This window comes from Brachycentrus maculatus, unplaced genomic scaffold (assembly GCF_059751285.1).
Source record: "Brachycentrus maculatus isolate JH-2025_06_01 unplaced genomic scaffold, ASM5975128v1 h1tg000026l, whole genome shotgun sequence".
Classification (NCBI taxonomy): Eukaryota; Metazoa; Arthropoda; class Insecta; order Trichoptera; family Brachycentridae; genus Brachycentrus; species Brachycentrus maculatus.
Window position 1 is genome coordinate 1,474,732 of NW_028280780.1, and position 15,748 is coordinate 1,490,479.

The window sequence follows — 15,748 nt, forward strand, 5'->3', positions numbered from 1 at the left end:
CAAAAATGTTAATAAAATTAGTATATAACCACTCACCGAGATTTTTACGTCTACCGGTTTCGAGACGTACCCGTCTCTTCGTCAGGACAATCACTAACACAGCATGCAAACAATACTACCCTTCACCACCATAGCACCATTTACACACTCAAAACTACTATGTTACTACTACTATGCTACTACTATGCTACTATGCTACTATGCTACTATGCTACTATGCTACTATGCTACTATGCTACTATGCTACTAGGCTATGGTGGTGAAGGGTAGTATTGTTTGCATGCTGTGTTAGTGATTGTCCTGACGAAGAGACGGGTACGTCTCGAAACCGGTAGACGTAAAAATCTCGGTGAGTGGTTATATACTAATTTTATTAACATTTTATAAAAGTGCTTATGTTATACAAGTTTATAAATAGTGCTTATGCCTTGTATTCTTTCCTTATTTCGCCATTCAAACATCTCTCATACATCATTTAGCCGTGTATTCTTCTGAGACATCACATTTTGACTGCATCCAGTCTACTTTCATCCTTCTTTTCCCAGCTCCATGCTTCACTCCCATATAATACGACTAAGTTATGTGCTGCTAGTTTAATTTAGTTTAAAAAAGATTATATGAAAAATCATCAGCATTAATTATTGAGTTTTAACTGATCTTTCTTCTTAGATAATGACAATAGACATGTCGAAAACCCCAAATGTGGTGAAAGGAACAAATAAAGAGGGGCTGGTCCAACAACTGGATGCGTTGCAAAAAGAGTTGACTTTGTGTGAGAAAGCTCTGGCCGAGTATTTGGAAACAAAGCGTTTGGCCTTTCCGAGATTTTACTTTGTGTCTTCGGCAGACCTCCTGGATGTTCTATCAAACGCAAATCAGCCGGAACTCGTCTGTCGGTTAGTACACTGCTACATCATTCCCTGATAGCTTTGATTTAATTATTAGTCCGGGCAAATTAGCACTTTGCGTGCCGGAACCCTTTAAATTTACCGATCTTTGTGGCCATTTTTTCCACCCTACGAACCATGGGGATCGTTGGAGTAATTTTCACACTTATTATGCTAGCAAATGTTTCTAAAGCAGGAATAATGTCGTTGTTCTACCTAAATAAAATATTGTCACTCATCATGTTAGCCATACCATTATTGTTACCAACTTCAGAAACACGTATTTATTAATTTTTTATTACAACTTAGTAGATTAAAAAAATCTGTGTTTGATTTAAAATTAATACATAAATTAAAATGGAGTTCTACAAATTAAACGCCAAATCAATAAATAAAAATAGATCACAAAGTGTTGAGCACATTTTAGGTCAAACTTGAGAATAAAATTAGTCGTTCTGATTTATGTTTGATTTTTTATAAAAGTTGTATTTCAGAACCTGTAAGTTTTGTTAAAATGAAATAAATAGTATTTCATAGATAATTTAATGGTGTTCATTTTTGACAGTTTTCTTGTAACTCATTTTTAACAAAATAGACCCACATTTTGAAGCAGACATCCGAAGGGTGGGAACTTTTGAGGAGATACTCCTAGGACCCTAAGGAACACTTATGGCAAAAATAAAAACTATTTTTTTCTGTGGTTGCTGTCTAATTCACCTGGATTATAAATATTTTGATACATTGTATATTTGGGTAATGTTTAGGCATTTGACGAAGCTATTCGATTCCATGGCGAAATTAAAGTTCAAGGCTGATGTTGGGCCAAACAATGAACGTTCGGCTGAAGGGATGATTGCCAAGGATGGTGAATATGTTGACTTCTTTGAGAATGTTGACTGTTTTGGAGCAGTAAGTATTTTTTTAAATTTCCACAGGATTCTTGTTTATTATTCAAAATAAAAATGTAATAACACAAATATTTCAGTAAAGAGTTATCTTTCTAATATACTATACCTCTCGGTATAGTTTTATTTCAAAATCATTACTCCTTAAAAGGTCAAGTGAGTTACCAGATGTTGCTTTATCATGAGTGTTGTGCACCTAGCTTATGTTTTCTTCACTTGTTAAATCAACAAAAAAATACTATTTTAGGTTGAGGTATGGCTGAATCGTCTGCAGGACGAAATGAGAGAGTCCATTCGTAAATATTTTGCCGATGGAGCCGTGACGTACGAAGAGAAGCCTCGAGAGCAGTGGCTGTTTGACTTCCCGGCCCAAGTGTCCCTCTGTGGAACCCAGATCTGGTGGACCACGGAAGTGAATATCGCTTTCTCCCGGCTGGAAGAGGGCTACGACAACGCCCTGAAAGATTACTTGAAGAAACAAGTGTATCAGCTGAGCACGCTCATCACGTTGCTCATCGGTGAACTTACGAAACAGGATCGGCAAAAAATTATGACAATTTGTACCATTGATGTGCATTCCAGGGACGTAGTTAGTAAGCTTATCCAGTCTAAGGTGGAATTTGCGTCTGCTTTTCAATGGCAATCTCAGCTGAGACACAGGTGTGCATTTTTAATATAATTTTGCAATTTTTCTTGATTAACTCTCATGCTGGATAGTATGAGTGTGGGTGTTCTCGGTGGACCGTCAAAAATTTATTTTTGTTGTTCAAAGGATATTTTATTCTGTAGACCAACCCAATATGTACAATGTGTGTCCTTAACGCCACCGTTCACACAGAAATACACATTGAAAACGTTTACAAAAGGTAAGGGTCGTCTCATTTTATAACAGAAAATATGGACATATACATTTTGTAACCGATGCGGGTTACGTGCGATGACTCTGAAGAAATATACACGCCTGGCCTTCACTCAGAATCTGCCAACTTGCCACCATTGTAAGGGGTGACGTTCCAGACGGCCCCACCGTACCGAGTTGTAAGCTGGATACGGACGGAGGTGACTGGATGTATGAGCCGGGAAGAGCGAGCACTGGACCGACAAGCTAACCTCAATAGCTCTGATAAGGGCTTCCCGAAACTGGTCCGTGAATCGGTGCAAAGAGGCGAAACGGTCCAGGCTGGCGGCGCGGCGATGCGTCCAAGGAGCAGGAGCGGAGAAATGAAACACAGGTTTCAGCAGTCACACCAGAACTGATTTATTTTCGAAAAATGCGCCCTCTATATACCCGGCCGTGATCGCGTACCGCCCGACAGTGGGAAAGTACAGCCAATCAGCGGCCGGGGGAAAGAGACAGCCATATTTCTGTCTCTCTCTAAGAGGCACCGGACGGGCTACATTTCTATACCGTACCGGTGCCTTTACAACAATGGATTTACAAGACATATTCTTTATTCTACATTTTAACCTATTCCATAATATCTAGGCACATTTTAATACATATTTTCTCAAATTCTTACTTATATCTAATACATTTTCCTTATCCTAAACATACAAATACAGTGCCGAAGCCATACGAAATCTATATAAATTCTCAAAAGCCGTTCTTCGGGCCGCGGCCCGACGGGCAACCGTCTCGCACACCGGGCGCCTAGAATTCCTTTTCTGGGCCGCCGCACGAAATAAAAATATGTATAATAATAATTTGTTCAAGCTGGAATAAAGAGTTAAAAAAAAAAATAATAATAATTTATTCTTCTTCTTCTTCTCCGTCTTATTCCTCATTGCTGAGGGTTGTGACCCTTGCAGAAGCAATTACTCTTCTCCAGTTATCCCTTGACTGCGCTGCACGTAGCGCTCCAACCACTGAGGTGCCTGCTGCTGCCTTAATTTGATCGGTCCATCGTGTGGGGGATCTTCCTCTCCCTCTCTTTCCCTCCAGGCTACCGATCACAACTAGTCGTTCCAGGCTATCCTCGTTGCCACGCGCAACGTATCCAAAGAACTGGAGAATCCGTCGGGTACAGACATTGGCCAGAGTCAAGCCATCTAAGCGTAGTTCCTGGCAAATGGACTCATTGGTGCGTCTAGCTGTCCATGGAATTCGGATCACGCGCCTCCAACACCACATTTCGAAGGCATCAATTTTTCTCCTTTCTGCTGCTTTTATGGTCCATGTTTCAGCAGCATAGAGAAAAATGGAGTGGACCAAGCTCCTGACAAGCTTCATCTTAGTGTTGTTACTCACACCCCGGTCTTTCCAGATTTTGTCTAGCTTAGACATGGCACTAATTTATTAATCTATGTGATACTTTTCGAAACATGGTTTCATGCAGAGAGTGAAAACTGACACCCCTGTATTAAATATACTTACTGGAATCAATATTTATTCCACAAAGTTAATGCCAGGTCAATATTGAAAACACTTGTTGACTGTCATATGAAGCTTTTAGATAAATCTCTATAAAATTAGTATTATCAACAAAATGCAAATATTATGGCATGTATTTATCATCCCAATAGATGTCTCTATATATTCCATACAAATATATTCCATATTTGAATTTGTACTACAAATTATTAAGTTACTCATATTGTATGACCAACACCAAAACAGCAACAGAAAGCATCTGAACTCGCTTAAGGTACTTAACTAATATCGCATTACATCAATTTCACATCCAGCTGCGATAGACTATCAAGGTATTTGCAAAAGTCAAATCATAATCATTGAATATCGCATAGTTTTAGCTAATAGTTGTCCAGGTGTCTCCAGAACTTGCAATTTGTTTGCAGGTGGTGTGAAAAGGAAATGGATTGTTTTGCCAATATTTGCGATGCCCAGTTCCGATATAGCTACGAGTATCTGGGAAACACACCGCGTCTGGTCATTACTCCGCTGACAGATCGCTGTTATATAACTTTGACTCAGGTAAGAGGCTATTTTCAACTGAGGGTCATATATCTCTTGGATTATTCTGGATTAATATCTTTCTAAAATATTTCTAGTCATTGCATTTGATAATGGGAGGAGGTCCTGCCGGACCAGCTGGAACTGGAAAAACTGAAACAACTAAGGATTTAGGACGTGCCCTGGGTATAATGGTTTATGTGTTCAACTGTTCTGAACAGATGGATTACAAGGTATATATTGATTTTACCTTACAATACTAAAGTAACGTAAAAAATATGATTGTAAAATGACTGTTCCTGGAAAAAACAAGGTTCGCGTAGTTCCTGCGACCACTGTTTCACAGTGCCTTCCTAATGTACCTTTAATTTTTTTTCATTATTATGTGATATGATTATCTTAAACCCAAAGAATGTTACTATTACCTCTTAAATATTAAAAGTTTCCGATTATATTATTTATTCCCTTTTATTTCTATGTTGAATTTTTTATCAAATGTTTAGTAACAACAACTTTACTTTTGTCCGCCTCCGTAGTGTAATGGTCAGCGCGCTCGGCTACCGTTCTGGAGGTCCCGGGTTGGATTCCCAGGGGGGTCAAATAAATATAAGTGATTTTTTCACTCTAATATTTATTCAATATTAACCTGGACTGTTACCTGAAGCGGAGGACTGATCACCTTTCCTTCGTGTGTTATCGATCAAGATTACACTGCATTTATATAATTCAGTGCCCTATGCACCATTGGGGTGCGGATAAGGGTTTGAAATGAAATTAGTAACAACTTCACTTGTAGGATAGTTTAGTAATCTAGGGTTAACACAAAAACATAAAGGCTTTTCTTACTGCAATAAACTTTTTCATATTCAGTCTTGCGGGAATATTTACAAAGGACTCGCTCAAACCGGCGCCTGGGGATGCTTTGACGAGTTCAACAGAATATCGGTTGAAGTACTTTCCGTAGTTGCTGTTCAAGTCAAATCAGTTCAAGACGCAATCAGGTGAAAATTAACTCAAATTTTACAAAGGACTCAATAATATCATCTCAATTGAGTTTGCTCATCATTCTTATGCATTTTTCAGGGATAAGAAAAGCCAGTTTAATTTCATGGGGGAACAAATCGCCATGGTCCCTTCTGTCGGCATATTCATCACTATGAACCCAGGGTATGCTGGTAGAACTGAATTGCCGGAGAATTTGAAGGCTCTGTTCAGACCTTGCGCGATGGTGGTACCAGATTTTGAGTTGATCTGTGAAATTATGTTGGTGGCGGAGGGTTTTCAAGATGCTAGGGTACTCGCACGTAAATTTATAACACTTTACACCTTGTGCAAAGAGCTGCTGTCTAAACAGGACCACTACGATTGGGGGTTGAGGGCTATCAAATCAGTTTTGGTTGTGGCTGGATCATTGAAGGTATGAAATAACTTAATTCTTTGATAATCCTAGATATGTTAAAATTAAGAGACTTTTACTGAGAAAATATTCAACAAATTACAACTCATAACAGTCAAACAACTATATGCCAAAACAATCCTTACACATGCATTTAATGTTTTTAGTTATGTTTTAGTAATGTTTTTTCATTATATCTTATGTAATGAACATGTATGCCATGTGAACCCCAGAGGCTTGCACATTTCACTTCAAGGAAAAAAAAAACAGTTAAAAAAATGCTCTACCAAATCACAAGAAAATCAGATGACCCTCCCAGCCAAACGACACACAAATCACCAATAACTTATAATGTACATTAAAATATTCATAGGATCAATTTTATTTTTTTATTTTAACAAACTCAAACATATATCTGAGGAATTTTCAACGGTTAAATGTGTTCTAGCGCGGCGATCCCGGCAGGCCTGAAGAAGAAGTCCTCATGAGAGCCCTTCGCGATTTCAACATACCGAAGGTTGTCACCGACGACATGCCCATCTTCATGGGACTCATAGGGGACCTATTTCCCGCGCTGGAAGTTCCCAGGAAAAGAGATTTGGACTTTGAGAGAACGGTCAAACAAGCCGCTCTGGACTTGGCCCTCCAACCCGAAGACAACTTCATCCTCAAAGTTGTCCAACTCGAGGAGTTGCTCGAAGTGAGACATTCAGTCTTCATTGTTGGCAATGCTGGCACAGGAAAGACACAAGTTTGGAAGACATTGTTCCGGACGTATCAAAATATTAAAAAGAAGCCGATGTACAATGACTTGAACCCTAAAGCGGTGACTAATGACGAGTTGTTCGGGATCATCAATCCCGCGACGCGGGAATGGAAGGACGGCTTGTTCTCCGTCATCATGAGGGACCAAGCTAACCTGAGCGGAGATGGCCCCAAGTGGATAGTGTTGGATGGCGACATTGATCCCATGTGGATAGAATCGCTAAACACCGTGATGGATGACAACAAAGTGCTGACTTTGGCGAGTAATGAGAGGATCGCTCTCACTCCGGCCATGAGATTGCTATTTGAAATATCAAACTTGAGGACCGCGACGCCTGCCACAGTCTCTCGCGCAGGAATATTGTACATCAATCCGCAGGATTTGGGATGGAATCCGTAAGTTATCCAACTTAAATGTTAAATTATCTAATTAAGTAATAACTTACAAAGACTCTTCTTTTAGAAGTAGTTTTACAGTCAAGGTAAATGTGAAAAATACATTTCAAACACCCAAACCAATTGGAAATCTTACTCGTATTTAGTTTGTAATTTAAACTTATACACGCACATAATAAATAAATGTAGATTTATATTATCCACTGACACTTCGTGATGGAATTGCATTTTTAATTTATTATTAGATTAAAACCAATATTTTTAGCTTTTCCACTTTTTTATTTGACCAGCGACCGGGTTTCGTCGTTACCGACATCATCGACATCGTTACCGACATCGTTACCGACATCATCATAAATAAATGTTATCAATTTGAAATAATCACTATGCCCCAACTTTGGAACCACACTGTCTCACCTGGTATTTAATGGCCCCACAGTTGGGGCGGTATGCATGGAGAGGTTAACACGTTGGTGGGCGGTTTTTCATCAACTCCAACCAAATTAGTATACTAATTAGGGTCGCATACTAATCACAAGTAACTGCAAACCCAATTCCGATCTGTATGATGTTATTGGCGTATCGCGCTCTAACAAAAGTAATAAAATAGAATGGTTATAAGTGTCTCCAGCTCTCTACCAACAGTATGTAAAAGACACTTTTAAACGTTTCCCGCAAACGATGTGTTAATATCTTAAATAACTTCGATATGCAATTATTATTATCTTCCCATGTTTTTTTTAGGTATGTCACAAGTTGGATAGAGAGACGCACGATTCCGCAGGAGAAATCCAATTTAATAATTCTCTTCGACAAGTACATTCCCTCGTGTCTGGAGAATGTCCGCACGAGGTTTAAGAAGATAACACCGATAGCGGAGATGGCCCATGTGGCGATGCTATGCCAGCTGTTGAACTGCATGCTGATCCCGGCGCACACGCCCGCCGACTGCCCCAAGGAGTGGTACGAGCTGTACTTTGTGTTCGCCTGCGTGTGGGCATTCGGCTCGGCCATGTTCCAGGAGCAAAATATAGACTATCGCAGCGGTGAGTGTGGCGGACATCATTTTAATTTTTATAATATATTTTTTAAAGGAATAACCTGCAAAGCCTCTACTTTTAGAGGCTTGTCTCCAAGTATGATAGTAAATTAAAATTTAGTGTCGGGTTGTGGTCCCGTAGTTAGTATCTTGGACTCTTGAGTCAGAGTTTCTCGGTTCGAACCCACTCTACCACAATTTGATACCTATTTCTAATAATGAGCCACTTAGGCTCTTTTTTTTAAAAAAAAAAAAATAAATAATATATCACAAACACCCAGACCAATTGAAAATGAATCTTTCTTGAATTTATTTTGCACTTGGTGGGAATCAAACCCTCTACACCAGTTTCGCAGTCAAGTGTTTACCCATCTACACCACGGCGCCTGTTATTTATTTAAATTTACATGTACATGACTGGTACTAGAAGGATGAAAGTAGACTGAATGATGCCAAAATGCGATCCCTCAAGACGAATGTACGGCAACATTATGTATGATAGACGTTAGAATGGTGAAATAAGAAATGAATGCAAGTCAGAGAAAAGCATTATTGATGATTATATATAATCTGACTTGAATTGCCTGAATATAGCAGTGCTGAGATGAAACGGGTCATTATCATCATCAAGATCATCGGGTAAGGTTTAGTTTTGCAGTATTCTGGATTGATGTGATACGTCGTCTTTTGCAGAGTTTACAAAATGGTGGATCAACGAGTTCAAATCTGTAAAGTTTCCGACGGGCGGAAACGTTTTTGATTATTATCTTGATACGGAAACAAAACAATTTTTGCCGTGGACTGAAAGGTTGCCCAAGTTTGAACTGGACCCTGATATGCCGTTACAGGTGATATTTTTTAAATTTCATCAATTGATAATGTTTTGGGCGTGTGCAAATCTTTGTTTACAAATCTGGATTTGTCCACTTGGGAGTTATTATATTGACATCTCAACATGGGTGAAGAAGAATATGGAAGTCTGGAAGTATGTAAAGTAATTGGGGAAGAATTCTACATATGTTTTTTGATGGTCTCTGCTTAGTATTAACTCAACTCAACCATAGATGGTGCCGAGAAGTCACATGTGAAAAAAAGTGTCAATTAAAGGATAAATACAACTTCCGAAATTTTAGTTGTGTTTAGTAGTGTTTTGTCTGCCTCCGTAGTGTAATGGTCAGCACGTTCGGCTATCGTGCTGGAGGTCCCGGGTTCGATTCCCAGGGGGGATGAAATAAATATAAGTGATTTTTTCCCTACAATATTTATTCAATATTACCCTGGACTGGTGCCTGAAGCGGAGGGCTGATCACCTTTCCTATGAAGGAAAGGTGATCAGCCCTCCACATGAGTGTCAACTAACGATCAAGAGAACACTGCGTTTATATGATGCAGTGCCCTATGCACCATCGGGTGCGGATAAGGGTTAGAAAATGTATAAGGTGATCACTTAAACCAGCGTATGACACATTGTAAGCCCTATTAATACAGAGACCATACTTTTCTTCATTTATGTTAAGATGTCAATTCATTAATTGATTTGGCAGTTAATTTGTGGTAATATAACTTATTTCTTATTTAATTTTTACTTGGTAAATATTACTTTTTCTCAATAGGTATCTATTATCACATGTTTCGATACATTCAACTTTAAGTAATTCGATTTTAAGAAAAAATGGTATTTACCAAATAGGATTTAAATTAACAATGGATTTTTATTTATTGTTATCGATGATGGCAATACCGAAAAGCAAATTTACTTTTTAAAACTTTTTTATAGGCTGTTTTGGTTCCAACATCAGAGTGCATCAGAATCAAATATTTCATGGATCTCTTGATGGAAAAAAAGCATCCGGTAATGCTTGTGGGTAATGCGGGATGTGGAAAAACCGTGCTTGTGAATGAAAAATTAGCCAGGTACTCACTCGTATTCATTCATCTTCCACATAGTATTTTAATTAAATTATTTCTACTTTACTGACTGCACGATTTTGCTAAAAACGCCTGAAACTGCATGTTTTTACTTGTTAACCACCACTTATTTTAGCCATGCATTATCAACCAAATACATTATGTTGACTTCCTCGGCTAAAGGCAAATTTGCTTATAAAAAATTTTCTATGATGGCAGGATGCTTTTTGATACTTACAAAATCTCCACCAACAATAAAATTTATTGATCAAATCAAACACTTATTTTTTCAGTCTAAGTTGTATTTTATTGTTAAAAAAACACATAAAAATCAATTTTGTGACAATTGTTTCTTCTAGTTATGGCGTTCTCAATTTTTATATTTTAAACACCATTTAAACGCCAAATCCATGAACTATAATAAAATGTATTAACACATTATATGCGGGAAAATTCTTAAAAAGTGTCTTTTGCATACTGTTGGTAGAGAGCGGGAGACGCTTATAAGTTTTCTGTTTCCTAACTTTCGATAGAGCGTGAGAGATGTCAAAAATCATTGTACAGATCAGATTTGGGTTTGCGGAAAATATTAGATTTTTTTTGTAAGCAATGTTCCATAAAGCCAATAACTCCAACATGGCGTATGCAGTTGACAATGCATAGCTAAAAAATAGGATGCCAACATATGAAAATAGGGCGTACGTGGTGGTTAAAGTGTTAATATGGTCTCATTCTATCTTTAGCCTTTCAGAAAACTACGCAATTGCCAACGTACCTTTCAACTTTTACACCACGTCGGAGATGCTTCAGAAAGTTCTGGAAAAGCCGCTTGAAAAGAAAGCCGGAAGAAACTACGGACCGCCCGGGAGCAAGACCCTGGTCTACTTCATAGACGACATGAACATGCCCGAGGTGGACGGCTACGGGACGGTCCAGCCGCACACCATCATCAGGCAGCACTTGGACTACAGCCACTGGTACGACCGGGCCAAGCTGGCGCTCAAGGAGATACACAACTGTCAGTACGTGTCCTGCATGAACCCCACCTCGGGCAGCTTCACCATCAACCCGAGGCTCCAGAGGCACTTCTGCGTGTTTGCCGTCAGCTTTCCGGGGGCCGAAGCGCTCACAAACATTTACCACTCCATCCTGAGCGGACACTTTGCCAACATTGAGTACAGATTCTTGCAAGTTGTCACCAAATTAGCGCGTAAGAATGTTTACAGAATTTATTCTACTACTTTTAACACTATCATCACGCAGTTTCACTGCAGGGGCAGGCGAGATAATGGAACGCCACACTCGTCTGTCCCAACATGCGCTCATCGCCTCCTTCACATCCATACATCTAGTCATATGTGCACTACAGTTACCTAGAATTTTAACACGACCAGATTTTAGGTTCTGATTTATCTATTTTGACATATTTCAACATAGATAAAGAAGAATATGGAAGAATAAGGACTTATGACCTGTTATAGACTGGTTACGTGATCACTTTACGTGCGTGTAACATTCATTGTTCTACCCATGATTGACAACCACACTAAATACTACATATCTGGTTGTGTCAAGTCTTTTTTGATCATCCTCGTTCTGTTTTCCTATTCGCATTTGCCAAATATACTTTATTATTCATTCTCTCATTAACCATTTGCTCCATATGTCCAAATCACCTTAAAGAACTTTTCTTAATCTTTTCAATCATCCTTAGTTCAACCTTTCATTCCTTTCTAATATCTTCATTTTTAATTCTATCATACATTGATTTTCCACATATTTGTCTGACGGAATTCATTTCTACAATTATTTAATTAAATTCACATCCTCCCTAGGTAGAACCTTATTTAATACATTTATCAACTTAATATTTCACCTTTTAAGATTTACTGAGAATTGTTTGTATTTTTTAGCAAATGTAGTAGCAGCGTCAATTGCTTTGCATCACAAAGTAAGTCAAGTATTTCTACCCACGGCTATAAAGTTTCACTACATCTTCAATCTTCGCGATTTGTCAAACGTCTTTCAGGTAATTTTTTTTATTTTCTAATCAATTATGTAATTATTAATATATGTGAAATTAAGAAATCCACTGGTTTTTACTTCATTTACCAATGTTTTTTTATAAAAAAAATAAAATAAGGCATATTTGAAATATAAATAACCACAAAATTAAAATAGCAACTAAACATTTTTTTATATGAACATAACAGAAGTGTTTTAATTTGATGAATCTTATTATTTTTTGACATCTCATCAAAGATGAAGAAGAATGTGGAAGTCTGGGCATTTACGGGGCTTACGACAGTCATAGGCTGGTTTAAGTGATCACTTTACACACATGTAACATTCACCAATTCTACCCATTATTGACAACCACACTACTCAAATTCTTGGAAGTTCTATATACATGAACCAATTTAGAAACCTTGTTCATGAATCACTAGAATGAATGTTACACGTGTGTAAAGTGATCACTTAAACCAGCCTATGACGGTCGTAAGCCCCGTAAATGCCCAGACTTCCATATTCTTCTTCATCTTTGATGAGATGTCAAAAAATAATATGAAAATAACTCCTCTAATTGGAGATAATCCAGATTTTGTGAACAAGTATTTGGACACACTCAAAATGTTGTTGATGAATCTTGGTTTAGAATTCTGTCATATTTCATAATGGTGGTAATAGGTCTTTTAAGCAGAGAATTAATTCATGGATTTAATTTTCAACAGTAAATAAGGTGTGTAGGAAGCCGCTAAAAATTGTTTATGTGCGGCGGCACTTGAATTGAGACATGCATAATATCAACAGAAAATATTTTATTTGACCAAATTTTTGTCCATTATATCCGAAATTTGTTAAATAGAGGTCTGTTATATCGAGGTTTTACTGTACTTACGTATACATAATAACATTTTTTTAAAATATTTAAAACAAAACTATTTTAGGGCCTACTCTTCAGCACAAGTGATTGCTTAAATGTCCCCAGCGATGTGATCCGCCTGTGGCTACACGAGACCCATAGAGTGTACGGTGATAAACTAACCGATGATAAAGACATTGATTCATTTCTAAAGTTGCAAGTGGACATCTGTAAAAAGAACTTTGACGTAAGATTTACAAATTCTTCTATGCGTTGGCAAAATGACAATAAAAGCTAATGAATGCGTTAGTGAAAGTTAATAAGTTAATGTGTTCAAATCACGCGGATGAATGTGCACCAAAATGATATATGGTAGATGTTTGAGTGGTAAAATTAGGAATTTATATAAGGGTGACATAAGCATAATTCATAAATTTGCCAAACAGTGATGGAAGTTGACTGAATGTAGTCAAAATGCGATCTCTCAGGCAAAACGATGTATAGATGTTTGAATGGAGAAACAAAGAAATAATGCAAGGCTGAGATAAACATTATGTAACATATATTGTTTGGACATTTGGAACAAATGAGTGAGGAAAGAATAAAAATGATTTTATAAGGCGAATGTAGGTGGAAATAGGAGCAGAGGAAGACAGAAGAAAACTTAGCATGATGAAGTATGTCAAATGCTTGGAAGTTGTCTGGTCAGAAGTCAGAATAATTGCCGGGTATGTATGAGGAAGTGCATGAATGTGGAAGAGGCGAAGAATGTTTGCAAAGATAAAGTGGTGTGGCATTCTATTCTCTCTGCCTACCCCTGTGGGAAGCGGCGTGATGATTAGTTAGTAAGTAAATATTGTCATGTGATGATGTTGATTGGAAAATTATCCTGCAAAAGGATTGAATTAAAACATTGGAACTGTGGGACAACCGAGGCATGTTGATTAATTTTATTTTGAGTAAAGCAAGCTTAATATGCTTTTATCTGAATATGGCTAATATGATATGAGAATTTGTATTATAGGAAGTGGATGAAGGAGTCGTATTTGAAAAGCCAAACATTTATTGCCACTTTGCTGGTGGAATCGGAGAACCAAAATACATGCCGATTGATTCCTGGGATATGCTGAACAACCTGCTCCAAGAAGCCCTCGTCAGCTACAACGATTTGGTCGCCGCTATGAACTTGGTCCTCTTTGAAGATGCGATGATGCATATATGCCGGTAATTTTCAGTTATGATTTATCTTATAATCGAAGCAAGATCAAGATTACACTTTGGCAATACGATGAAGTGCCCCATGTACCATTGGGTACGGATAAGGATTAGAAGAAGACTCTTATGTTTAACTAATTATCAAGAAATCAAAATTACTGTATTTAAAAAAATAACTGTTTTTGTGCTGAGATTTTTTCTTATATGTATGCCAAAATTGCTGAAAACTCTTGGAAAAATGGTCCATTTCAAATTAAGTGGACATTGTAAAAGATTTTTTTTTGCCAAAAATTTGTTAAATTTGTTTATTTGTGAATATTAGTGACAAATCGGAGCTTTAAAAACCTGCGCACTGTGACATTAACTCCTAGCTCGACCACCAAAATACATACGTCAGTATATAGATAACTTAATATACTACTACTACTACCAACACGCCATTAACCGCAGGGGTAGGCAGAGAAGATGGAACGCCACACTCTTCTGTCCTGACATACACTCCTCGCCTCCTTCACATCCATACATCTAGTCATACTTACCCTCCGATTACGCAGACTTTTGACACTGCCAGATTTTAGGTTCTGATTGATCTGATCGTGCCAAGTCTTTTTCTGTCGTCCACGTTCTGTTTTCCCTCTCACATTTGCCACATATATTTTCTATATACTTAATATAATATAATATAATATAATAATGTACTTTTGGCAAGTATACCGTGGTCGATATATCGATTTTCAGCACCCTAATGGTTAATTACAGACAAAATATTAATAAAAATAATAAATTTTATTTGTTGTTGCCTATTATTCATTTAAATTTTTTTTTAAAGGATTAATCGTATTTTGGAGAGCCCTAGAGGAAGTGCCCTTCTTGTTGGAGTCGGAGGCTCAGGAAAGCAATCCCTATCACGTCTCGCTGCCTTTATTTCTAGTTTAGAAGTTTTCCAAATTCAGCTCAGGAAAGGATACGGAGTCTCCGACCTGAAGGTATTATCACTGCATTCAATATCAATATATCACAAACAATCACAAGATGCTAACAAAATAAGAATTTTTAAAATGCTGAAACTGTATTGAAAATATTCTTCTTATTTGGTCTCAATCCTGTGGATTGGTCTGTAGCAGCAGATGACATCTCTTTCGCCATTCTCGCCTATTTTTGGAAGTCCTCTTCAGCTCCTCATATGTCGAGCAGCCCATATCTTCGTATAAGTCGCTTAGGTATTCGCGGCGTGGGCGTCCTCTGGCGTTTATTCCCTCGATCGTCCCCTCTATTATTTGGTGCATGAAAACCCTCTTGTCTTAGCACGTGGCCGATCCAAATATTAAATAAATAAAATTTATTTTTGTAGATATGTGTACATACTGTTCTCTTTGTGTTTATACTCATTTTGAAACAAGCGAGTATAAACATGATTTTTCTAGGGAACTATAGCTGAGTTTACACTCGCAAATTAAACATTC

The 15,748-nt window shown here is 37.7% G+C and overlaps 1 protein-coding gene across 1 annotated transcript in view; it reads left to right on the forward strand.

Annotated features, from left to right (window-relative positions):
• Window positions 1-15,748, forward strand: part of Dhc93AB (Dynein heavy chain at 93AB) — a 50,903-nt gene that overhangs the window by 12,778 nt on the left and 22,377 nt on the right. The window contains exons 8-23 of the mRNA XM_088269892.1: window positions 670-896; window positions 1,652-1,796; window positions 2,040-2,452; window positions 4,589-4,724; window positions 4,802-4,936; window positions 5,574-5,704; window positions 5,787-6,120; window positions 6,548-7,260; window positions 8,005-8,306; window positions 8,993-9,147; window positions 10,077-10,213; window positions 10,951-11,417; window positions 12,121-12,236; window positions 13,156-13,317; window positions 14,095-14,294; window positions 15,115-15,271. Coding sequence (XP_088126018.1) covers window positions 670-896; window positions 1,652-1,796; window positions 2,040-2,452; window positions 4,589-4,724; window positions 4,802-4,936; window positions 5,574-5,704; window positions 5,787-6,120; window positions 6,548-7,260; window positions 8,005-8,306; window positions 8,993-9,147; window positions 10,077-10,213; window positions 10,951-11,417; window positions 12,121-12,236; window positions 13,156-13,317; window positions 14,095-14,294; window positions 15,115-15,271 — 3,930 coding nt within the window. The remainder of the gene's footprint in view (window positions 1-669; window positions 897-1,651; window positions 1,797-2,039; window positions 2,453-4,588; window positions 4,725-4,801; window positions 4,937-5,573; window positions 5,705-5,786; window positions 6,121-6,547; window positions 7,261-8,004; window positions 8,307-8,992; window positions 9,148-10,076; window positions 10,214-10,950; window positions 11,418-12,120; window positions 12,237-13,155; window positions 13,318-14,094; window positions 14,295-15,114; window positions 15,272-15,748) is intronic.